Source organism: Eleginops maclovinus, chromosome 6 (assembly GCF_036324505.1).
Source record: "Eleginops maclovinus isolate JMC-PN-2008 ecotype Puerto Natales chromosome 6, JC_Emac_rtc_rv5, whole genome shotgun sequence".
NCBI classification, from domain to species: Eukaryota; Metazoa; Chordata; class Actinopteri; order Perciformes; family Eleginopidae; genus Eleginops; species Eleginops maclovinus.
In genome coordinates, this window is record NC_086354.1 from 16,683,669 (window position 1) to 16,710,914 (window position 27,246).

Below are 27,246 nucleotides of genomic sequence, written 5' to 3' on the forward strand. Positions count from 1 at the left end.
AGCCGGGCTCTTTGCCCCCTGTCACTCTCAGACAGTCATATAGAGAGTTTTGCCGCCGGCTAACTTAGGTAACCATTTGTTCACTGATAGCCCCTCACCTGTCCTTCACTCTATCTAAAGCCGGAGCCATGCCGTTAACTTTTGGAGCCGTTTGCAACTCACACTGCTGAGGACACATATTTAGGGTGTGAAGACTCTACTTTGCATAAAGCTCTTGGTAAAGCTCATCATCATGTCATTCAGTATTCATTGCTGTCATTTCTAAATGAATCATGCATTCACACAAGATAATCTTTTTTTTTTTGTTGAACGATTTAAATTGAACAGCCAATCTAGTGTTCAAAGAATAGTTTGTATTTATTTTAATCCGTGTTTACTTTTTAGCCCATGTCACACAAAGAGTTTTTTTTTGTTTTTTTTTCACTGGCATATATTGCTTTCGACATATTGGACTTGCAACTTCAGCAAGAGCAATGAACGCAATTAATAGTGGACTAATCACCACTCCTCATTAGGCACAAAAAATATTCACCCCAACCAACATGAAGCTACAGCACGCTGCCGGAGCCATTTGTAGTTGATATTTCATCAACGACTTTTTGATTAAATTGGACACTAATGGATGCTCTTCATCCATCTTCTGCAGTTCATTATCTATATATTATGGTTCCTCATAGCAATAAATATTGATATTATTTTCTTCTTTTTATTGTTTTCCTTAGTTCTGAAGTTAGATATAACCTTCTGTCGTGTTGTGACGGTGCTTTAAATCCATTTTAATAGCAGTTTAAAGTGTTTGAGCGTAATCTTTTGCATTTCTCCCTCCTAAATCAGGCTTATAATGTTTAGTTTATTTGTGAACTTTAAACAAAATCCAGCTACCCTGTTTATTGAACACAAATAATGATAGCTGTTCCCCCTGTCTGTGTTTCTACAGCCAATGGAACGAGTGATCCTGCGAGCTCCAGTGTGGGCAGCGCCACAAGTCCAAAACTTGAGCCCCCTCCTTCTCCACATGCCAACCGCAAGAAACACAGACGGAAAAAGAGCACGGGCATCACAAAGCCCGACGGCTTATCTGCAGGCAACGAAGGTACGAAAATAGAGTTTTTAAAAGACTTCTAAAACGAAAGCGAAAAATCATCTATGGGATACAAAGGAGCCTTACCCCAAACACTTTTAACTACCATTAGTTTTATGTCCATTTAAATGTTCAAATGCACATTAATATCTCCCGAAGAGACTACAAATATAACAATGCTATAATTATATCATATTTTCTAAATTTGTTCGCCTATTTTAAGGTTTTACCAGTGCTGTTTAAATCACATCATTTGTTGGACCTCTGCACAGTTTAAAGGCTATGGATATATATATATATATATATGACACTTCTTATTATCTCAAAGAACAAACTCATAGGGGTTGCATAATGGTAATGGGTGGAAACGTGCATTGTATGCCTCTGCTGATTTTTGAAGTTAAAATTTGAACAAAACTTCAAATGCAGCACAACTTGATTTTTTAATTTTTCTTTGCAAAATAGTTTGTGCCTATCAACAAACACACTAGGCTTTATTTTGATGTTTGGAAGCCAGTGAGTGGTCGCATCCTCAAAGGTACACAAGTGACACTTACTTATTAGGGGATTTGGGGGAAAGTGCAAAGCTGGACATTACGCCCCCATAGTCGAGGTCTTTGAGGAAGTGAAGGTAATATAAACCGTTGCAGTTCAAGTGTAGCCTACACGCAATTAGGCTGTAACTTAACTGCAATTTGTTTTTTACTTTCTGTGCAGTATCTTATTTGTTATTGAGCCAAATATCCACTTTGAATTCAACTTCTCACACTAATCAGATTTCTCATTCTGCATTTTGAAACAAAAAATCATTTTGTCTTTTATATCCAGACTGAATTTTCTTATGAAGTCCATGAAGGTGTGTAGTTTAGTATCTCTTTGTGGCCCTCCTTCACAGTTCACCCTCACAGCCCCCATTTCTTTTACCATCGTCTGAAAGGCCCGATCTCCAGAAGCCGTGGCCCCTCTCAGCAGGGGAGTGGCAGTCGGCTCTCCACCCAATTAATAATGATTCTCCAGCCCAATGATAAATGGAGTACCCTAATTGGATGGCATTGTGAAAACACTGGGATGCATTTCAGAGGCCATAAAACTGATGTCACAGGAGCGGGATGATCAATCAACAAGATTGATACGCTGGATAACAACAACAATGGCATTGACGCCTCCTAAATGGGGCTTAGCATTTATAATCATTACACTTTTTTATCATGGTCTGTGACAGCTTCTCTTTAAAGTCTGAATGAGTCTGTTGACCACATTGTTGTTTGGAGTGAACATCATCAGAATCTCAGAGATAAGTGGTGTGAGATAAGTGGTGCTTTTTCTGTTGTATGTGGTCGCATCAGAAACCTGGAAGATGTAATCCCAGATTTCATTGTTTTGTACATTTGGCATAGTCCATTACAGTTTCTATCAACATACAGTAGCAGTTAGCAGCTACTAGCATAGTTAGCAAGTGTAGAGTATGTTACTTCTGCTCTGTTTTATTACTGAGCTCTTAATGTGGCTCTCCTGGTAGAGTTGCACGTTTGTGTTAAAGCCTTGAATGAGTGATGTCTGGCATTATTATTAACATCATCACGTCCCATCGATAAGTGCGCTACAGAGGAATAATTAAAGTCAGATAACTTGCTGAGTGGAAAATCTAAGAGTAATCAGACTGGAGGAGGCATATTCTGAAGTTTCTCACGTCATCAAACACGCACATTGTTTTCTGTCCCTCTCATGGTATCTCTGCGAGGTTTTCTATTAGCATCACCTTGTCTGTTCTGCTGAATGCTCTGGAATACAGACGTATCGCTTAAATATTGGATTCACCCAAGTCTGGGAAATGTGAGTTGTGCTCCTGTTGAAAGAGAGAAGAAGGAGAGAAGAGGTGGGATCCTTGAATAAATTGCTATCAGTTTATCTCATTTACGGGGCAATCAGAAGCGTGCAATACAGGCTGAAATTGAATTTTAGTAGTTGTGAAGCATCATAAATCAAAACGGCGTGCGCATCTTTAGGTGAGAAATCATTTTAGTCAACATGGGACGTGTAGGATGTAGGAGGAAGCTTGCAGAAACTGTTGCTGCAACCTCATTTCTTAAATGTGGCACTACAGTACTTAGCGAGACTCTTCTATATGGCTGCTGGAGAGGGAGAAAATTATGTTTTATAACCAGATCATTACTATGATTATGAAAGGAAAAATGACACATCTTACACTATGAAATTGATTTTCTGCAAACATTTGTATATAGCTTTAGGCAAGCACAGAGATTTAACCCTTGTTTTGGCTTTAAAATGCATTCAAATGAATGTCACTCAATTTTTATTTCTAATAATTTGGAAGCCATATTTGGATAATGTATACATTCCCTGTTATGTCTACGGCGCTACACTTCCACCACAAGATATGCACAATGCACACAGTCCCTAATATCCTATGCACTGTCAGAGCTGTGTGGTGTAATGAACTTCTCATGTGCTTAAAGAATGATGCAGGATGCATGGCGAGACAACTGACAGCCCCGTAATGTGTTTCCCAGCAGCCGCCCAGCGACGAGCTTTCTCGGTGTGTCGCTCGCCATAAACCCACTGGAAAATCGATGGCCGATAAAGAGTTGTGTTCAGGGGGAGCCCCCTCTGATTAATGCAGACTGTCAGGGAGCATCATTAATGTATTTCTCTTTTAAAGAAAGTGTATCAAATGCTCATTGTTTTGGAGGTTTTAGCGTACAGTGTGAGCAGAAAAGGAGGTGCAGGAATTGAGGAAAATTGTGACGAGAGGCTCCTTCCTGATTCTTTCAGTGTGGAGGGAGATATTTACTTGTGTTAAGGTCACAGAAATCAGAGATAACTGTTTACCTGAAATATAAAGACAGCATTAAAGTCTTATTTATATTAACAACATACGATTTGATTTAGATTAAGTTTTAACAGACACATTTCCCTTTTTGTTTTTGCACATTTGATCGTACAGTCCAGCTAAAGGAAGCTTATCTTGTAATGAACGTCAGATACTCTCGTGTGTTTTAACAAACTAACATGTGCTGCACAGAATTGTGTTTGCAACAAAGGAACTGGGGTCAATTTCTTTTTTGACAAATTAGATTTTTGAATCAAATCTTAATTTGGTTCAAAGAACCTCTTATTTAATGGAAGACTCAACAATGGATCTGAATCAAATACCTTTATATTGTCATTTAAATTGATTGAATTTCAAGTGATTGGAAGGACTCTTGAGTTAGCAATTGGAGCAGGATAGGGAATTTATTTGTATGTGTTGAGAAAGTGGACTCCTAAAAGGTGCGTGATAATGTTTTCCATGCTTTGTGTCACATTACCTGAGTTTATCCTTAACATCATTGAAAAAGTTAAAATGTTCACTTATTTGCTCAATAGGAACAAATTGTTGACATGAATGCATGTAATGCTGGAATGTGACCATTTAACTTCAATGGTATTTAGTTCAATATAAAAAAATAGGTATACTTGATGTAATTACATACTTTAACACTTGCATACAAACAGCCTCATAGACTAAATAAATAAACTACTGCAATTTCCTGATATACCAATTTCATGGACATATGAATATAACAGAAATGTGTTTAATAAAGAAAAGTAGAGCTTTAGGTTTAATAGAAAACCAGCGTGTTCCAGCACTCCGTTTTTGTCCGGGTAACAGAAATGGACCTTTATGAAAAATATAATATACGATTAGTTAATGCTGCAGAGAATCATACACAAAATAAAGTGGCTTCACTGTGATAAGTGGCACAGTTTGCAGTAACTGCATAATGGAGAATCAGAACGAATTAGCTGCAACAATCAGAACTGACCGGGTTATATTCCTATATGTAATTCAGAACATTTCTCAAACAAATCCAAACTATGTTACAGTAATGTTGAATTTTGAGGTCCGGAGCGTGCAACATCTTAACTATCAACACGGTATTCCTAAAGTAGGAGAGATCATTTGATGCTTGTGTTACCTAATCATATCTCTCTTCTTTAGTTTTACATTGTTAACTTTGTATTAATCTCCTTTACTCTTGGGTTTCTCTTATGACCTTTGGCTTAGGTTTAGATTAGAAGAAATGTCCCACTGCTCCTGACTCATCTTCAGATCGACTGGATCAACGTTTCAATGGCTTTCTGTCCCCAAACTACAAGTGAACCTGCACTGACAGTCAATCAGAAGCGCTGTTAAGTAATATATCGTCAGACAAACCCAATCCAGTATCCTATTGTCCTGTACCTTTTGCAAAGTAAGGGTTAATATCCTCTGGAGTCCAGCTGAGGATTAGGAAATGGAGGTTTAACTGCCTGTGCTAATGGTGGGTGTTTATCTCAATACTTTGTTTTGTCACTCCCCGACTCGCTCTCATTTCCGAAAGCTGTCCCTGGAGCCTCCACTCTTGTAATGGCTTAGCTTTCTGAGCGCCACAGTATGGAGGGAAAGGAATAACAAGATTCTCATTTGGGCTCCGTACACACTGCCCACAGACACATGTATAATTGGCCCTGTTTCCATTCGGCTCTGTTGTTAAATGCACTAGCTATTAGCGTAGTGGTATTGGTGCTGATTTCATGTGTTTGTTTATTGTTGGAAGGTGTGCTCCTTGTTTGTTTGAGACTCTGTGTGTGTGTGTGTGTGTGTGTGTGTGTGTCAGATAGATAAAGAGTGTGCTCGATCTCTCTCTCTCCCTCCCTGCTCTCTTCTTTTCTGAGTTTGGTCGTGGTTCCCCTGGGGCCCCTGTCGCAGTAATGGCCTGCTCCTGATTGCTCTGATACAGGTTAGGAATATTGGCTTTAATGATGTGTAAAATGAGCAAGCAGTGCCTGTGACATTTACAGATGGCACCGCCTTGGCCTGTTCTTCCCAACTGCTCGTTAATTCACGGGAACGGCAAGCACTTCTTTAAGTGACTGCCTGATGCATGCACACGGCACAACACAACACATCCTGCACACCCAAGCAATAGCTCAGCCCGCGTACCTCTGCACCCTGTCATCGTTTCAGCCAAGTGTTCACACAAACGGATAAAGAAAGGAATCCTCAAGGCTAAGGAGTGTTTGCTAAGTCCTCTCTTAGGGTCAATAACACGGGTCTCCAGAGGTCTTTGAGAGGCTTAGACAGAATAGATGCTACGTTAGTGCATGGAGTATAGTTGGCACAGCTGGTCTCGCCACCAAACCCCCCGAGGTGCTAATCTGGTGCACAGGTCCTCGGCGGTGCATCTGCTGCAGCACTAGAGGAATCACCGTCCGCCGGTCACCCACTTTTCTTTCAGGTTCCACTTCCACTAGATTTTTAGGTCAAACCGACGCCTTCTAGAGGTATTAAAGTTTGATTTACAACAGTGGTGTTGTAAGTGGTTGAAAACGTTTCCACATCCTTTACCAGAGTAACTAAACAGTAGCATTAAAATACTCAAAGTAAAAGTACTGCATCCAAAATCCTAAAATGCACTTTTGAAAGATGAAAAAACGAATGTGATAACTTGTGCGCTATTTGAGAATTCGACCTACTTGTTTTAAATACAATGTTAAATAACTCTATGGATAAACTGTAAATAACATGTACACATCTGTTAGGTGATGAACTCAGATCATCATCTTTTATTAAGGGTTCAGTTTTGAAAAGTAAAGGCTCATTAGTATTTAAAATAGAAGTATTTAAAAAAGTAACTAGTAGTAATAGCTGTCAGATAAATATATTGGAATAGAAAAAGTAATAAAGTATTTCAGAACTGTATTAATCTACAGTATTTGAGTTAACATGCTCAGTAACGTTCCACCGCTACAGCCAGTATATATGAGCAATGCATTAACCTCCTGTTTTGGTATCTCGAAGCAATCCTTTATTATTGACGAAACATTCTGCTTGTCGAAGTGCTGTTGTGTTTCTGCTGAAATCCATTAAGTAATCTGATGAATAACATCTGTAACTGGGAGGATCCCAAACTGTTTTATGATCCATGTAAAGCGCGGACGAGGAAGTGTATCTGTTCCTTCCTGTTCGCAGCTCGGTGGCCATTAAGCTCTAATTTCCTTTTTATTACGCCATGTTAATTAAAGAAAGTCATATTTCGCTCATTCTTCACAGTTGGCTCCTCCGATGGCTTTAAATTGTGTTCCTACTTGTCCGCCCACTGGCAGAGCTGTGTTAATTTATTTCTAATTGGTAAGAACTTGTTGATCATAGGCCGGCGGATAGATTTGGTCAGGAGGTTAATGCTCACGTTAATGTGACAAGGTGATCGTTCCTCTGCTAGCCATGTGCTAACTGCACCCGTTGAGTAATAACCGAAGCACTAATGGTCCTTTTTAAAAGCTCATCACGTCAGGTGCCTGTAAGATAGCACTGATGCCTTTGACACATTGTTCATGCTCAGATGTAGCGGCTCTGTGAAGACCACTTTGACCTCAGCACCGTGTTTACATGGAGCAGAATTACTTTGCCTCTTAGAGCTGAATTGCCACACTGTGGACGGCATTAAAAAGTAATATCCGTGTGCTGGATCTGCATGTAATGACAACACCGGAGTCACACATAAAGCCTCCTGCTGCACATGTTCCTCTGTCTCTTTAGTGGCTACACTATGTCTCGCGTGTGCATTACTATGCATGGAGAATTAGATTTGTTTTCCCTTGTACACTCATCAGTTTAAGAAACCAGCCATCCATTGCTTTTTTAATCTCCATAATGAAAGTGTTTTAATGCCTCCAATTTATTGCCTGGGCAGCCAACAGAATAATTAGCTTTGTTCGGGTTTCTTAAAAAGATGAAAACACAAGTCCAACAACATTTGAGTCTGGGAGCCACAGATTTTAATCAAATGCATTAGATATTGTACGTGAAGTTATATTGGACAAGGAAGGCGTTGATTTTTACTGTATGTTTTTTCAATTGATCACTTTTTTTTCTCTTCATATTTTTAGATTTTATTCTGTCACTTTTTTAAGTTAACACTTTAGATTTTTCTTCTGTTTGACTCCCCACCAGTGCTTTAAAGTGTAACACCCACATAGTTTTCTCGCTGTTAGTCTAATAAAGAGGCTTCTAAGGCTTTATTGATTCTTCCTGACCTGTAGTCGATTCCACAAACTGAATCAGATAATTGAAGTCGGTGTCGAGCTAATTGGATTATTGCTTTCCCCCTGAAGAGATGGCCCTCCACCGAAGCTCAGAGATCGCTACATCACTGCCGTCCGTCAGAAATCTGTCATTTACGGCACAGGGCTGCGACACGCACCAAGAAGGCTCAATTGATTCTAAATGTGCTGTAATTTCTTTGATTAGATGATTTGTCTGACAAATGATTTCCATAATTTGATAACGACACAAATGCAGTTAATTTCATATACAAGAATAGATACATTAATACACAATACATTAGAAGTATAAATATTGTGTACATTAAATAAATGTCCTTTTAATGTAACTTCTATTAATGATAAAACTACTCAGGAAAAAAAACCTTTCCCTTGTGTCTACTCGCCTCCAGTCCTCCAAACATGGTTTATGCAAATGAGATGACTATTTGCATAGACATAATTAGGTAATTACAAATCATTTGGCTATGAGCTCAAGCATGTGCACAGACCAGAGATGTTACATGAGTCACTTTGTACAGTACCCAGTTAATGAATTGCTTCTGAACAGCAGAGCCATTACAGCATGTGTTGGAACATATGTTGTGTCAGACCTCTCGTTTGAAAACGACAGGTGACATTTTCATAAATCTTAGTTAAACACAAAAGAGCAGTGGAGAAAACCAGCTGAATCTCAAACCAAATTAAAGGGCCAAATGAGTTTTCATTAAATATAAAAATCAGAAAAAGGACTGTTGTTATTACTTGACAAAACATTACTGGATTTAATGTGTTCTTTCTTTAACACTACTATTACTGCTTAGCAATGCAAACCATAGCTAGACATATTTAATATATCATGCTCTGAAAAGTGCTTGAATGTTAGAAGTCAGTGTGAATATTGGGAACTGGGATGTATAACTGGTTTTAAAAAATTATGATATTTGATTTTTAAACACTGTTATAATCTGTATTTGAATAAACCACAGAAATAGAGGGAATGTTAACCTACTACTTTAATCAAAAAGTAGAAAAGGAGCGGCCTGTGAACATAAATAACTTCAAAGTAGAAGTTAAATGCATTCCCAAGGTGTATTTCTACAAGAAAGATCCAATCACAATGACACATTCTGGCTTATGCATTAATAGCAGCAGGCAAAACCTAAAGCATATTGATAAAAAAATATACGATCTTTACCTTCAATTCATTTGCTTTCAGAATCTGGATAAATGGAACTGCTGTGCACAAATGTAGTTATGAAGATTTTTGTATTTTCTACAACTCTGAAAAATGTTATGAAAGATTCAAATGTATCCTAGCCTTAATGAGACTGAGATCTTTTAGTCATTGTTGAAAACAGCAGTGAACAAGAGGTGCCGGGAACCCTGGATGATTCTGAGGTGAACAGAAACCTTTCTCAGCGTGAATTGATGCATGAGTAGCCGTCGATCACTGAGCTGTGTCGCTAACTTGCAGGGTCAGGTTTCACCACTGATATGCTTGTTTCTGAGGTCCTAATGTATTGTTTGTTTGTGTTTTGACAGAACAAGAGGATTCCTTTGAGTTCGTCATCGTGTCGTTGACGGGTCAGACGTGGAACTTCGAAGCCTCTACATATGAGGAGAGGGAGCTGTGGGTCCAAGCCATCGAGAGCCAGATCTTCGCCAGCCTGCAGTCCTGTGAGAGCATAAAGAACAAGGTACAATACGGCAGGCAGGATAATAAGTATGAGCAGGATGGGAGAAAATCATCTAATCACAGCGTCGTCATCACCCTACAATTCTGCTGCTTCATTTACATTCCTCTTTTCCCCCTTCTTTCCAACCTTTATTGCGCCCTCATCCTCCCCCCCCGCCCCTCCTCACCCACTTCAAGCTGTCACATGTGGGAGGTTGTCAGACAGGTGCACCGCAGTGTGGGGGATCTCTTATTAGAACTGACAGACATCAGAGAGAGAACACGGCTTGTGTCAGCAGACTGAGCAGACACGGCCTTGTTTTACATATTCATATTTCCTCTGCCTCAGTCTTTTCTTTTGGAAAAACCAAATCTCCACCCCCCCCCCACCCCCCCTCCTCGCTGGTTGTCTATTATTTGAATCCAGTTATAATTGTTTGCGTTCTTTTACTCTATCAATGATTAGTTCCTGCTGACTTATTCTCTCCCTCATTTCCTACAGTCTCGGTTAGGCAGCCAAAGTGATGCAATGGCCATTCAGTCCATACGAAACGTGAGGGGGAACAGCTTCTGTGTGGACTGTGATGCACCCAGTGAGTATATTTCTGCACTACAACAGCCCATTTCTCTTTTGCAAAAAGGCCTTTTGGAGTAAGAAACATATGGACTCTCTATCTCCATATTTGACCAAAGATGGAAAGATTGTAAAACATCACTTTTTTTCACAAAGTTATTGATGGTAAAACATTTGAATCAATTTTATTTTACTCACTCTTGGACCTTCAAATATACAGCGTATATATTTTAAAAAAGGATTCGATTTTCATTTTGGTTGTAACACTTTCTGACTTAATGCCATTTGTCGCTTGTTACTACCGACATATCTAATCTAAGTCTAAATTTGGGCAATATGCCAGAACTAAACTTAGATGAGCAAACATGTTTCAATAACGGGAAACATGTCCATCAAACATATCCCTATTTTATTCCCTGGTTTATTTGATTTTTTCAAATAAATTAATAACAATCTCCACCAACATAGCTCCCCGAAGAAGCGACATTGTGACCCTTACTCTATTCTGAAAAAGGTTCTGAAACTTTTACGATAATGTTGTCGTAAAACTTATCTATCTTACAGTATTTTATTGAAATGTCGAAAAAGATTTAGTAAGTTACATTTGTATTAAAAACCCTTTGCCTCTTGTTATTTAAAACATCGTCCCTACCTATTTTAAATAGTTGATCATGTTTCAATGCAACCTCCTGTAGCTTATAGAAATGTACTGAACTTTACTGTTATTTATTTACATTCCACCGGAATTTTACCTCAAGCTAAATGTCAGAGCCAAATCTAGCAACCTTTTACAGGTTCAGCTTCTTAATGCATTTCATGTTTCCTTAAGACTTAGCCACGAGGGATACCGTTTTTCTATTCTTGAGCAAAATCATGAATAGATCATAAATTGAATAATGTAAAAGGTTTAAAGCAACTTCAATTCAAGTTTGAAGCTAAAAAGAAGTGAATATGTATGAGGTAAGACTCAAAGTGATTCTTACAAAGCTATTTCTCAAATAAAGTTAATACAGAGTTAAGACGTTTAAAAATCCCCTGTTTAACTTGAGTTTTTCATGGCTTTTCCTGTTTCTTCTCTTATTCTAGTGCTATAATGATTTCTTCTCCTCTGTCAGACCCCGACTGGGCCAGTCTCAACCTGGGCTCCTTGGTGTGCATCGAGTGCTCCGGGATCCACAGGAACCTGGGTACCCACCTGTCCCGCGTCCGCTCCCTGGACCTGGACGACTGGCCGGTGGAGCTCAGCATGGTGATGACGGCCATCGGTAACGCCATGGCCAACAGTGTGTGGGAGGGGGCTTTGGAGGGCTACAGCAAGCCAGGCAACGACAGCACCAGGTAAGCTTTTACAAATACAGGTGCAGCTTAATGAAGCATGTGGAGATTATAGTGTGAGAAGGCAGCACCGTCTTCTCTCCATTACCTGCCGTTTATTAGCCACCCACATTTCAGCTCAGGTAGTTCACGCCACAAAACGCTCCATAAGGAGCACCGGGGGTCCAGAAGAGTCTCTTGAGAATCAGTCCATCCTGCACACATGGATCACAAGCCTCTGTTGTTGTTGTTTTTTGTTTGTACTTTGTTGCCATCTCTATCTTTTATATAGAGTAATATTTTTAACAGAGTATCGGTTGTCTCGATTGTCTGTCCCTCCACTAACTTGCCTTTTACTGAAGAGAGTGATGTGCGTGACATTGTTTTGCTCAGTACCAGTTTGTCCTTTGACATATAAAGTCAACTTTTCAACGATTAGGTCAGAGGACCCTGATTCAAATCACAGTTGAGTAATGTCAGTTTTTGGGAAAATGGGGTTATGGGTGATGGTGACGAAGTCCATAGGGACTTGGCTTGGGAACCCAAAGGCCACCTGTTCAAGTCCTCGAAAGACCAATTGCTAACGAGGTGTCCCTGAGCAAGACACCGTTCCCTACACTTCTCCCCGGGAAGTTGTTCGTAATGGCCATCCTCTGCTCCTAACACTAGGAGGGGTCAAATGCAGAATTTAAATTTCTCCTCTGACGGACGATTAAGAGTATATTCTATTCTATTCTAAATCAAGGATAATTCTATTCTATGCTATTCAATTTTTACCTAAAAATCAGGTTCTGCTCCAGTACTTTAGACAAGGCAGCATCCTCACACGCTCAAACAGGGCAGAATCAACGAGCCCCAAAAAAATAAGAAGGTGCATCTTGACCAATCAGATTGGACTATGAAAAGTTAAGCTGGAGTAGCCCCTACAATTAACTTATCCAGACTTGTTTTCATTTGACAACCCACCTAGTAGCTTCTCATCTTTTTAATGTATCTCTTAGATGATAGTTGTCCACCTGCTCCATACGGACCTGTCCCAGGTTAACCCCAGACAATAAGCTCCCTTTCCTGTGAGGTCCCAGATCTGGTAGGAGGATTGTTTATCTCCCAGTGACAGGTGAGACCCAGCGTCCCAGTCTGACTAATGACCTGCTATGTGGCTGTGCAGGTAATTAAGCACACCATTACGGCTTAACCCATCCCCAAGAGCCGGGCCCTCAGGCCCCCGACTGCCATGTCACATATCCATCACACAGGGCCGGGTCATCAATCTGTCTGTCAGGGCGAAGACTGTCTGTAGGCTCTCCCTGCCGGCATCTCACTGCTTTAACATCACAGCTTTGTAACTTTAATATACCAACAGAGAAACAAATCTGCTTTATTTTTCTACTGATGCTGCTTCTGCTCTTAATGCTGCAGCTGCTATGGCTCAGAAAATACAAAAATATGATCTAATTTTTATTTTAAAGGCTTTATTAAGAACCATGTTGTGTTGCCAGATAGTTGGAGATATATTTATACCACGCACATTAAGGTAATAAACATTGATAGCAGAAAGCAGTTTCTATATATCATTTATACTATATATAAATGAATATTTGTATTCTAGCAGACAGACAATATTACTATTTGTGTTGTGTTACTTGTTAACTGAAAACATGCGACGGTTTATGGCTCTATAGGTAAGGCCACTAACCCTAACCCCCTATTTGATATAACTCAAGTCAACTTATCTTGAGAAGAAATGAAACAATTCACCTTTAAAGACATATTTAACTTATTCATTGAAGAAATTAAGTAGCAGGTCTATATCTCATGTACAGTCAAAATGCATTGGCTTAATATCAGCAGTTGACAACCGGGCTAAATTCTTTAGCTAAAACTGAAGCTATCAGTGACAATAATTCCTATCCTTTCATGTGTGGACTCACATCACTAATAAAAAGAAACAACAAGTGAGGAGTTTAAACCTTTTTCCTAAATGTATGATGTCTCTGACACACCAATTCATGGTTCAGGGTTAGGAAAACAGTCTCTATAAGAAAAAAAGAGGCATTTCTCCTGTAAAATAAGTTGTAAATGAGTACCTTAAAAATCCACTCTCCTGGTTCGTGTTGTAAATGAAGCATTCTCAGCATACACTAAAGGAAAAACATGGCTGTCCTTAGAGACATAATACTATGTGCACATACTAGGACCTTATAAAGTTGCTTATGAACAGGGTTTTTTGGTTCGCTGTTTGTACCTGCAGTCTCAGACTTTTCCTTCTTGAATCCACAGTGCGCTCTCCGGCCAGTTCAGAACTGAATGATGGCCTACAGTTATTTATTGAATGGTGTCTGTGCTAAAGTGCTCCAGTGTGGACTTGATGAAAGATTATTGATGTTGATTCCTCTCCCTACCACTGTCAGTCCCACGTCGCCTGGAGCAGGAAGCTTCTTCATTGTCTAAAAAATCCGATCTTATCCTGCAGCAGCATCTCCATTAGTTTTCACTGTCAAACAATAAATCTCATTTGCAGCATAACTAATCTTCAGACAAAACACAGCAGTTGTAAATATCATATATGGCCACTGGTTATCGAGATGCTTATGATTTTGCTGCTGATAGAACGATGTACCCTCGTGGGTGTAACGCTGGTATCAAATTATGTTTTGCTTTATCACGAATGATGAATTATAACCAACTTAAGGGGATGTACTTGATCTTATTTCTTTCTTCTAACGCCATAAATCTTGACCTGACTCTTTCTGCGTATGTTCCTCTTAACATATGAGAGGATTTTAATTGTGTCACATCGGTGACATGTAGCAGCTTTGTGATGGCACACAGGCAGGCAGTGTATGGCTCCCGAGTCCCACTAAACATTAGTGACAGCTAATCTAAACGATTCAGTAACTACCTGAATATCAACTCAGTGTCTGATTGAATGTCTCCTGCAAGACTAGTTTTACCCTCTTGCATTTTTGAGATTTAACTTAAAAGCATTCATCCACAGGATTGGTTTAGCTTATGATATTCTGGATCCAGAGAACACAATATATAGATTTGTCGTACGCAGATCCGCACAGCAACATCAGACTGATTACAGGCCTCATAATAGGAAACATGCTTAAAGCTAGGTATATGTACATGTATATGTTTGTAGAACTTGTGGAATATTGCATAGTAACACTCTTTAATAATGCACCCTTCATAAAGTTGTAACTGGTGACTTTTTAGATAAATTATAAGCCATTAATATGAGCACATTTTGGATTTCTAGATTGTAAAAAAAACATTAGCCTTTGGCTAATGCTAATAATGTCTATCGTGTGATAATGTAGTTAAACCATGTTTTTATTACTTTCTGATAAGCCCTTTGAAGCTTGCCGTTTAAGTCATCAATATAATAATAATTGTATTAATACACTTTATTATTATTAAGCACCTTTCATATAAAACATAAGACCATTAAAAATATACAAATAAAAAGAAATAACTGAACTAAAGAGCAGCATCCAAACACATAAAACACAAAGTAAAACAAATAGAAAATAGTAAAATAAAATTTAAAAAAAGAGAGTTTTAAGAGTGACTTAGAAGAGCAGAAAGACCAATAAAGTCTTTAGTTATTATTATCTTTTAATAAAAGTAAGCAGCAGCCTGCCAATTGATTTTGACAAGCTGACAACCCAAAAGTTGTTGGCTAAAAATGTAACTGTTACAAATGAATGACGTTAATAAAGCCATTGACAACAATTACCTACTAATTTACTTTATTAAGGATGCCTAATTTAAAAAGCGTTACCTGGCTATGCCACAGTTAAATCTGTGGAAGTAAATGTCCCTGCAGTCAGCATACTGGAGGAGAGTTGTTCTTTTAATTAGCACCTGGGAGTGGTCGTGTTTTGCACGTCACCTCTAATTGCTTGGCGTGTTTGTGATAGAAAACACCACAGACTATTTTGACGGGGGAGCTCCAACAGCCAACTTTAACCTTACGTCTACTGGCAGTCACAGTTATACACACCCTCACACACACACACACACATGGCACCAGTTCTCATTTGGGGGAGATGTCCTGGAGCGTGGACGGATGTGGACGGCTATCCCTCACTGGCCGGGCCTCTCACTGTCACCCTCTGTAGGCTCCGTGCCGCCCCCGGCCACAGGCAGGTAATAGCTCTGATGAGAGCCCTCCACTTTGTTTCAGAAATAATTTGCCACTCCTGCCGCCTGCAGGGGCTGCGTAGTAATAAAAATGAATCACACCGCTAACCTCTCCAAACCTGGCCCCGCTGCCTCTTTTAACCCCTTCTGCTCCGGCGCTGGCACCTTTTTTTTTTTGCTCGATTACAACATCAGTGCTGTGTCCATTACAATCCTGCTGTATGATTTGTCCACAGTGGCCCCTGTCCTCCAAGTTATTCCCCCAAACACAGAGCCAAGCTTTGGGGCTACTCACAGGTTAGGAGTGCTGGAACGCCGACTCTCCAAAGAGCTTTTAGAATAGCCGGCCTTGCCAGGAGCCCCGTAGGAGGAAGAGTAATTAATTAAGACAAATGAATGACTGGGTCTTCCCATGTTCTCTAAATGAAACCCACAGGTCAGTAATTAGCCCTGTGTGGGAGAAGTCACTAATTGCCCACATGCCACCCGGTTCCTGAGCCAGGTAGACATATAGAGATAATCATTATGGCCGAATCTACTTAACCCTTTTAATTTAGTTAGCAGTATGAAATCATAACAAAAAGTTCCTGTCTGTGAAAGATAAGTCCCTTTATGTGACCGAGAATTTTAACCGTGTACGTACGTGCAGCAGGCTGCATACATAAGCAGGGCATGTGTTATCGTCCCCTCTGCTTTGTCTGTGAGGCGAGGGTTCAGCAGGGGTTAACAGCATGAGCATTTAAGGGTGTTAGTCTTGCTGGCACAAAAACACAGCCACTCCATCATGAGGAGTCTGACAACCTCATTAATGTCACAATATATTCAACTCATCCCTCTGCCTGCCTACGGCGCCCAGATGCTCTCCTGTTGGCCCCTTTATAGAGCCCAACACAACAACCTTTTGAATTCTGGTCATCTGTTCACGCCGCACTCTGGAAAAAGTGGCGGCTAGTCCACTTGTGAAAATATTTGTCTTGGTTATATGCAGCTGTTCGGAGCATAGCATGTGTGCACTGTACCGGCTGGACCATAGGGGGCCTTATTTAGCACTTTTTTGCTGCGGCGTTTACTGTGTTGCGCCTTCATTTCTGGCCCTTAGCAACCTTTGATGCTTTGGGGCCCAGCTTTCTGTCCCTGTTGTGTGTGCTCTTTTTTTTTTTTCATCTCTGTCGTTTCCCCTCCGAGCCCCCGCTCTGTCTTTCTGCTGCTGTCCCTCTTCCTCACTCTCTGTCTCTTCCCTCCCCTCGGTTTGTGGAAGTGAAGCCGCTGTCTGCATGGGAATCGGTCCCATACAAGTTGCCCACCCCCACTGTGAAGTCTGTTCATGCTGGTCAAATCCCCCCTCCTCTTTTACCCTCCCAACAGCACCACCATTTCTCCCCTTCACTGCGTCTATTTGATGTGTCCGCAGTGGATTTGGATCCTCGGGGAACAGTAGGAGGAGCTCTGGGAGCTTTGATTGTTTAGGAGGACTCAGTGTGTGTTTGAAAGATGTGCGAGTGGTGGGACGGACATCCTCCTCTTCCTATGGACCAATGCACCTTTATTGCAGGCCGTCAGATTGGTCATTCTGTGGCTGCTCCACCGCTCGCTCCACCCCCGCCGTCTCAGTTTCCCTTCCCTTCTTATAAATTCCCGTTCGCCTTTGTCTTTCAGGCTTGACTAATTGTCCTTGTTTGTCCCTCTTTATTTGAATTCAGTCATGTGTTCTTGACTCCGTGGGCTGGGTTTAGGAGAATCATTCCGCCATTTGCCACTTAATTAAGTCAGGGTCAGGATCCATTGCTCAACGGAGAGCTGAAAGGACAGAGCTCTAATAGAATTATAAAAAGAGGCCTTTCTCTACTGTTAGGGCTGCCTTTATCTAGGTGGGCTCTGCATGGTCAAATGAAAGGAAACACCAGTTCTGGACAGGAGCCCATTTCCACTTTAGACTCATTTTGATGTTTGCCCAGGATTTCTTTCACGCAAAAATCCAATGATTGAAAGTCAAACAATGATCATCAGCTTTGAGATACCTCTGAATGATGGAGGAAGTTTAGGGGCGAAGCAAACACCGCTTGTTTTTGGTTACAAGAGACACACAGGCATTTTTATTGGGAACTTTAAGCTCCCCTCTGTCCCCTGAGCAACAGAGAAATTTAGAACAAGTATGTGCTCAAAGCAGGGTGGGGAAATCAGTGGGCATGCCTGGATGTGTGTATGTAAGAGTTACCATCAGTTCAATTTCCTAAATATCCCCCTATGCTGTGAAAATGCACTCTCCTCTCCCTCTCCACCTCCCCTTCTCCTCTGTCCTGGCGCTTTGACATGCTAAATCTGCTGATTTTATTTTTCTTCCTCCTGCGGTGAGGAAGTGTCCTTTTCAAGGGTCTCAATTTTCCCCCTGACTGTCTAAACCCTACCTCTGTTTGGATTGTTTTTCTATTTCAAACAAAAGGCAGAGGCAGGATTACCATTTCACTTCCTTTCACACTTGCTCTTTCAAGTGGCAGGATTTTTTTTATAAACCACTGCCCCGCTGCTTTTGTTATTATTTTATTGTAGAAGTGTAAAAAGAGTTGTGGTTGAATGTAGATCCTGGCATAAGCAGTGAGTGGGGCTTTTTTTTTTCCCGCAGGCCTCCAGGGCTGATTTGGTAGCGGAGGCTAACAAAGTGTCCTCAGGGCTCCTTTCTGAGATGTTGACGTCTTCTTAATGGCTCTCCTCAGCCTTTTTGTTTCACATCTTGGTGCTAACTTTCTGCCTCATTTAGCTCATATCAATTCACTGGGCTCTACAGATTCAGCATCTCATTCATGGTCTAGCTCTTTGAAGCAAACTTTGGACAGCAGCTCTAAGTGATTGTTTTCAGCCTGGATTTCTGTTATATGTTAACAATTTTGCCTTGAGGATTACACAGAGTTTTTTTCAGAGATACTTTATCCTGTTTGGCAGTAAAAAAAACAAAAAACTTTTTTTCAAAGAGTCCACCGGAAATAAGAGGGGAGGACAGGACGGCCCCTTCCTGTTCTGAGAAGTCCGCTGGTTTAAGGCCAATTGATTTGCTAACAGGCTTGTCCACACATAATGACTGAGTAGGGATTGATGGAGGTCTTACACCATAAAACTCTGAGCCGCTGCAATTGCCTGCCATTAGGGCTGTATTGTTGTGCAAATAATACCCTCACCCTTAAGAAAAGATTGTCTTATGGTGAAGCGGCTTAAAGGACTTTCTCCTCCACTTTTTCCTTGAGGTCATAACAGAAAATGCACCCATCTGCTTATAAATGCTGTAAGGGTATTTTAAGATGTGGGGGTTAAGTTGCTTTATGAGCTTCCGGTGGCGTTTTGCAGTTAATCAATCTGCGGCGGGGTGCTGATAAAGACCCGCGCCCTCCTCCATCACATCTTAACTCCTGCAGTTAGGGCCGGTGCCAGCCTGCTCTGTGTAAGACAGACTGCACTGTGGAGTGAGCCTGGCAGCTGACATATGACTCTGAGAACGCTTTCTGTCTGTGCTAAGTTGGCAGCTCTGACACATGGCTGCTAAGGTCGTAATAAAAGGGAGAGTGACTAATGTTGAACTGGATACTATTGTTGAATCTGCTGCTGTAATTGACTAGAGCTATAGTGGGATATACTCGGGGTCAGGTCACACAAATGACAGTGCAACTTATGCCCTTTTACCTCTGGTGGTTTCCTTTTTCTTATCTTCATTAGAAAGTACATCCAGCAAAGTCTGTGGGTTACTTTATGAATGATTTATTTTTATTTTTGAAAAAACAACACACACTAATCAACATTTCTTAGATGTACCAGTGTTAACCAGCTGTCTAATTTTCAATCGCAGTCCCTTGTCGAGGTGTTTCAAAACCAGTGATAGTTAGTAGACAGAGTAACACTGTCCTGCTGATGTAAATGTTGCTAAACCACCAAATATATAATAGTCCCTAACAATTGGGCTATATTTCCTAAAAACTACAGGACCCAGCAATTTGAGAAAAATAAATAAACCTTTTTCTTTAAATATGTGTAGACTAGTTTATAAATGTTTATGTAATCAGTCAATTGACTTGGCAGCTAAACAGAGGTAAAGGAGACAGAACATATATAAAAACTACTAACAGGTTGTTAGTTTTTGACCTTTTATGGGATTTGTTTCACATCAAAAGAGCATAAAATGGCCTCGGCTTCATCCTTTAAATGTGTTTTTACAAACCTGGCTGACAAAATTCAGAAAAATATCCATCGCATCAAGATAGAAACATAAATCTGAAGGAAGAAAAAGCGTTAAAAATCGATCAAACTGTTGAACAGATTAAGATAAATATATATTTGTATTGTACTGATCTGATGTTGCCCGTTTGAAAGCTTGATTTCGGTAATTAAGTTGTTCTGCTGGTGTCGTTGTCACTGTGATTATGATGAAATGGAATCGAATGAGATTGTCGGTTTTTACTTGCTGCGAGGCCTCGGCCGTTGATAGGGAGTCCCACGAGAGCCTTGTCACTCCAGCCGGCGTTGGCGCTTAACTTATCCGTGCAGACCCTCTCCGTTCTGTCACTCACCCTCACACCCAAACAACAGCCTCTTTCTGCTCGCCTTATCACTCCGCCTGACAGGGTCACCGGGTTAGTGCCACACTGGGCATGCTCAGTCATTCACATATTGATATTGATTTTTTTCTTTCTTATTTGGACAGTTTGTATGTGGGCAGAGAATGAAAGGAGGGGGGGTCAAGATGGAGAGCAATAGATATAATTCGGCCTGGCGATAGAGGACGGAGCCTTCCCTTTTTAGCCTCTATTCTCCGCTGCAGAGTGAAGGAGCCCACCGTCCCTCTCTGGCTGCCATTCAGCCCCATCGATCTGACTCGGGGCCCAGCCACCCCGAGGGAGACCGGGGCTCCGAGACACACTGCCTCTTTTGTGGAGGGGATCCACCAGTTCAGACTGACAGCCGACAGTGCTGATAAAAAAAGACGTCCCCCTCCTTCCTGTATTGTCAGCAGCAGACTTGCTGTTGGAGATGTGTAACCTTTAGAAAGCTGGCCAGACTCTAACCGCCTTGCTGTCCACCCTAATCACTGGGAAGTGGAGTATTGCCCAAAGCATCACAGCCTTTGGCATTCTCTCATCACCCCCGCCAATCTCACTGTTTCCCACTGTGATATTGGAGGCTGGTGGTGTACTGTGCTCTGATAATTTGGGAACATCTCTTTAGTGAGTATCTAAAGCCAATTACTGTGACCCTTCCCTTTACCCTTTTCCCATGAATTTAAAATCAATGCCTCTCACTTTAATATCATCCATTCTGGGTAAACTCCCATCTGTCTGACACAGAAATCCGATGTTATCATCTGAGATCACAAGATCTGTAAGGATTGATCCGGGGAAGAAAGTGTTAAGTTTTCTGCTGTCCTCACTAAGAATAGCCTTCAAAAAGACTAAATTGGTCCCCCTGCCTATTTCATTTATAAAGCTCTTATTAGTACAATGATGTACTAATCAGTTGCTATTTGTCACTTTCTGTAAGTTTAATTTGACAGGTTCATGCACCTGGTTAATTTAGGACAAATCAGAAATATATGAGATGCGTGTGGACCATTAAAGTCCTAATTGTTAATAGTTTTCCACCCTGCCTGACCTCTGTGGTTTCCTTTTCTCCAGGGAGGAGAAGGAGCGCTGGATCCGAGCCAAATACGAGCAGAAGCTGTTCCTGGTGGGCCTGCCCCTATCCGACGTGCCCCTGGGGCAGCAGCTGCTGCGGGCTGTGGTGGAGGACGACCTGAGGTTGGTGGTGCTGCTGCTTGCCCACGGCACCAAGGAGGAGGTTAACGAGACCTACGGGGACGGAGACGGACGCACCGCGCTGCACCTCTCCTGCGCGATGGCCAACGTGGTCATCACACAGCTGCTCATCTGGGTGAGTGAGCTCCTCCGGCTTAGAGGCGGAGGAACTCTGTTATTGTAGGGATTGAGTTCCTTGACAAGTGATATAGGAGTTAAAGTGCGAAGAGAAGGACTTTCAAACAACCAGAAAACCTCTTTAATCTCTCCAGATGTTTCTCATTACAACTTCTTCCTCAGACCAACGGTCTAAAAACATCTTTTTTATTGTTTTATAAAGTGACTTGAAAGGAATTCTACTAGAAATCAGCTCAACACAACTTACTAAACTCTAAAAGTCGTACTGAAACTACATACTTATTTTCAAGAAAATTGAGTTTTCCTAACATGATGGTCTTAATGCTATTTAAAATGCTTCATACTTTAAAGAATAATTAAGAAATACTAAATTGTGTATTAATATTGTTTCTAAAAAGTGAATGCGTTTAGGAAGTAAAGTATGCAAAGGCTTATGCTAAAAATGTTGGTTTTAAAGTAGTCAATGAAAAATCCGCCTTCCAAAAGTTGTTGTGCTTCCTGTTCCATGAGATAGTTATCGTTCAACAACTTCAATCTTGTTTGTATATGTCTTTATTTTGTTTCTAATTTACCTTGGACTCTTGTGTAAAATCTTAAATATGCCTTTCATAATTTCCCCCCCTCAGTACGGAGTGGACGTGAAGAGTCGCGACGCTCGTGGCCAGACTCCGCTGTCCTACGCACGGCGAGCCGGCAGCCAGGAGTGCGCAGACATCTTACTTCAGCACGGCTGCCCCAACGACACAAGCAGCCTGACGTCCGTGGCAACGCCCAACATGAGCCGCCGCAACCCCAACCCCAACATCAACAACAACAACGCCCAGTGTGAGCTCAACCGCAGCATCAGCATCATGTAGAGACGAGCTGCAGACGAACCCCGAACCCACTTCCCTCTGCCCAGTACTTCCTCCTCTGCTTCACACTGTGCAATCCAGAATCTGTACCAACGGAGATATCAGGAGTGATGGACTCGTTGTTAATATTCCACTATGCTAACAGAAGTGGTAGTCCGGGATTCGGACATTGTACATTGTTTGTTTTATATAATTGTTTTCTTATTTGTTGAATTTGTTAAATCTTGGTCTGAAACGATCACGATCAGCTTTAAGCTTTGTGTTTTTTAAGCGCCAACCAAACTAATGACTTACTTTGGCATTCATACCTACCCTACGAAAAGCATTTCCTTAATGCTTGAACATTTCCTTTTTATGTCTTCCCCTTCTGCGACGTGAACTGATTTCATAATGAGCTTGAAATGAGAGAAACTTCCTTCAAATTTTCAAGCCTGAGCATTATAACATAAAAACTGTGAGGAATATTTTTAACAAGTGACAAAAACACTGAAGGAAACGAAATCTTCCATGAGATCAGTGGCTGTTACAGCTTTAGTAATGATGCATGTCTTTAACACAGCTATCAAACTCTTGACATACTATTCATATACAAAGGCAAAGCAATTATAGATGAAGAGTCCAAATGATTTAGATACTTAATTCACAGGAAAATGGGTTCGGATCATCATAAAGGAGTTGATTGCAGAATTCCCGTCTGGGTGAAAGTGAGTCATTTCCTTCACAACCCTTATCGTGATCCTCCAGTAAAAGTGTCCGTGACTACAAAGGAATTAAGGGGCATAATGTTTTATGACCATCGAACCACACGGCTTTGTAAGCGTGCCTCTTCAATCAGAATTCATTCAAATTCAAAGGTTTGATTGAACCAGTGAGATCACACTGATAAGGATGTCTTTGTTGGAGTAATTCTCCGATTGACTGCATTGTGTTGGTCATTATTTGACATAGATAGATACTGGAATATCCATCCACCTCCCCGTGGCCACAGCCTGTAGAAGCGGTACTCTCGAGAGCATTTCCTCTTTTGTTGCTGTGAAATACATATATGGTACTGTGTGTGTGCGTCCGTGCATAACTGTACAACACATGTGTGTGCTTACGTCTTCGTCTGTGTGCAGCAGAGAGCCAACGGGCATTTCTGTTCATGAAACATTTACACCGGAGAGAAGACACCTGCAGTGAAGATTTTGGAACATAACTGTGTTTTAATGTACAGACGTCTGTAAAAAGTAGTTCTTGTTGCTTCACCTTATTCCTTATAAGAACATACTTAGACTTTTAGAGTCAAAAAAACAACCTCTTTCCTTTCCCTCAAACTGTCAGCTTAAACGCGGAGAGTTAACAAAAAGCATTCAAATGACCCAAGTGAGACATTTAGGATTAAAATGAGCTGGAGGGAAATTAGCTTGACTCTCTTTGCATTAAGTAATACACATGTACAGTATTCCACTGACATAAGCTGATTAATCTATAGGTAAGAAATTAATTCAGGTGGAGTTGGCACAATGTGTATTTACCCTTTGATTCAACTGCCAATTTTAAGGTTTTTAAACCGTCTTGATTTTATGAGTTTACAAGAGCAGGATATATGTTTACAGAGGCAGTTATTATTAACTTTGTGTACCTTATCTTCAGTTTTCTGTTGTTGCGTTACAGTATTTCTGATATAAGAGCCCACAGGGACTGAATACGTGGTCGAACAAGGATGTTTGTAAATCGAGGAAATGGCGATATTGTAAAGGAAAACTGTGATATTTTTTGGGAATGCTTATTTGCTTTCTTGATCAGAAGATCCATTACACTCTTGTGTGTGTGCGTTCAGTATGGACCTTGAGTCTGGAGGGGGTTAGCATGGCCAAGCGTACATTTAGCCTGGTTTAGCATAAAGTTACACCATGTGGTGACGTCTAAAAAAAACAACTTGTTTTTCCATTTCTGTTTTCGTTCTAATTATCGGACTTTGGTGCAAGAGACTTACGTCTGTAACATGCATACTTTTTACAACTACTGTTGTGATGTGTTTTTCTTTTGTTTTGATTCAATCTACAATGTTAACCACTGTTTAAAGCAGCCTGTTGGCTTCACCGCCGTACTAAACGGACAGGAATGAGTAGTATCGATCTTTTCAGCAAGAAAGCGAATAAAAACATTTCCCAACATCCTTAAAACGACCACAAATTCAACGAAAACCTTCAAATATACTTGTACTGTACAGTGGTACTTGCCTTATTTCTGATTTACTTGACCGACTCATTTCAAAAAGTACATTTAAGTGTCCAAGGGGATTACTGAGAGTTATTGGGTAAAGTGATTCCCTGAACCCTTATTTACATACTGTAAATGGTGAAGAAACACTAGAAACCTGCCTGTTTTTCCCCTAGACATCAATTGGAAGTGTAAATATTAGCTAAAGCTTTTATCTGAGGATGAGCTCCTCCTAGAGAAACAAACTTAACTGGTTTTAGGTCCCATTTGAACCATCTTTTGATACGTTGGGTTTGTTTAGTTTCTCTTTAGGCATATTTTTAAGGTACTTCTGTTTGGTTTCGACATTAACCGACCATCTTTGGTACTTGTGTATAATGATGTACATTTGACATATTTATAATGCAGTTTGTAAATATCTTTTTTTGTTTTGTTTTTGTTCAAGTTATTTTCCTATTGTAATTCCTTTTACGTTAAGAACGTGGAACAAAGCAAAAGCTAAAGAGTAACTTGTTGTATGCTTGGATGCTCGGCTGACTGTTGACCTATTAATAAACACTCAAATAAAACGATGTAGCCTTCCCTGCATTTGGGGAATTCAACACATTTGTCTGGTGTGTGTGTGTGTGTTCATCTGCCATTCATCACACTCCTGTGCATGACCCGCTGACAAGGTGAGACTCCTTCAAACTAAATTATCATCATCACATCTTCTTCCCTTTTGCATGTTCCTTCATGAAACTTCCTGGAGAAACTTCCTGCCCGAGACAACTCATCCGAGCCTGTCTTTAAGGTAAGTGAAGCAACCTCTCTCCTTCCACTTCCTGCTCGTGGGACCCCCAACAGTTTACTAAAAGAGGATTAAGATAAAGAGCCGAGCTTAGTGTCAGGCAGCACAACACCATGGGGAAAAGTGAAAGGTCTCAGTGTTCAGAGGAGTCAAGCCCTCACTAATCCACTTCTTATTTCCTGCTAATCTTGTCTCAGCATATCTTCATCCCCTTCCTCTCTCTGTTGGCTGGCTTTGTTTGAGCTTCATCACCTGGTTTCGCTTTAGGGTTTCCTCTTCCTTCCTCTGGGCTGGATTGACATGGAGCCACTAAGCTCTGAGTCGCGCTTAAAGGCCCTGCAAACTTGTTGTATCCATCTGCTTCCTTACTAGTGAGAAAGGGGTCCTACACTGATAACATAAGTGAAATAGTTTCCCAATTTTGGGGTACTATGTTGCATATTCCGTCAACAATTAGGATTTAGCAATATTTATTTTCAGATCTGATTCAAGCTTTTAAACAGACGTACTGCAGCAGGTTAGCTGAGTGTTTTTGACTTTTCAACTATCAAGGTATTAGTTGCAAATCTTACAATTTCAACGTAAACGAAACCTTTTTTTATTCGCCACGTGATCAGCATCTCTTCCAAATAATATTATATCTGTTGCTTTGGCCCATACTACATCCTTCCACCAAGTTTCATTCAAATCTGGTAAGTGCAGAAGTGTTTGTGTTGTATATCATTGACAAAAACAAACTGGAAACATAACCCCCCTGGCGGATGTAAAAATCTATGAACTATAAAAAATCTTTGTCATTTTGATGTTGCTTATTTGTTCATGACCTTTACAACTTAAACCTTGTTTGCTGTTTTTTTTTTTGGACCATTTTGGAAATAGGAAACAAACTATCAAACATTTTCCAACTTTTTAATCGATATTACACATCCAGCAGATACAGAGCATCATTAAAGTCCTGTTTTTGTCCCACAGACGAAAAGTAAGTCAAATATTCCCCCTCTTTTAGCTCATTGTTGGTCTCTACCAGCACTGTAGCTGTTTAATGCTCAACTATCTGTACCAGCTAGTTGCTAAGTTGCTTATTATTATTTGGTGCTGGCAGGTAGCAGACAGTTGCAAATCTTTTATGCTTGAAACCACAGAGGAGAGCAGAGAGTGAACCACAAAAGTGATGTGACGTCCCTCTCACATAAACAATTGAATATGATCCATTGTTAATATAAAAATATTGATTATGGGTTTGAAATGTCCAGCATCTTAAGGCCTTGCCTAACTGAACCTCAAATGAATCGTGCTCTCTCCACTTCTCTTGAGAAATATCATGTGTCCTGTAATTTATTACCGGGCCTCACGCCTTCACAGACCCCGGCCACTTGTGTTTGTTGTTGTGAGGCTGGAGCGCTCGCTTGCACCGCTGTGTGTTTTGATATTTCATCAGGGCCTGCTAAACAGTGAGGAGGGCTCTCTGCCGCCCACCTCTCCTCAGACAAATTGCCTCCAAGATTGCAGAGGTGGGTCTGAGGCTGATGGATGGGTACACAAAGACCTGACGAGACCATATTTGCAAACATTAAATCCATATTTCCATAACATGTAGAGGCTG

At 40.8% G+C, this 27,246-nt stretch overlaps 1 protein-coding gene across 3 annotated transcripts in view; it reads left to right on the forward strand.

The window, feature by feature from the left end:
- The window catches only part of agap3 (ArfGAP with GTPase domain, ankyrin repeat and PH domain 3), a 109,349-nt gene extending 83,890 nt beyond the window's left edge, over positions 1-25,459 (forward strand). For all 3 annotated transcript variants that reach the window (XM_063885819.1, XM_063885820.1, XM_063885818.1), the window contains exons 13-18: positions 938-1,093; positions 9,713-9,867; positions 10,348-10,438; positions 11,535-11,757; positions 21,537-21,792; positions 22,421-25,459. In XM_063885819.1, coding sequence (XP_063741889.1) covers positions 938-1,093; positions 9,713-9,867; positions 10,348-10,438; positions 11,535-11,757; positions 21,537-21,792; positions 22,421-22,651 — 1,112 coding nt within the window. In that variant the 3' untranslated portion in view covers positions 22,652-25,459. The remainder of the gene's footprint in view (positions 1-937; positions 1,094-9,712; positions 9,868-10,347; positions 10,439-11,534; positions 11,758-21,536; positions 21,793-22,420) is intronic.
- The last annotated feature ends 1,787 nt before the right edge of the window (positions 25,460-27,246 follow it).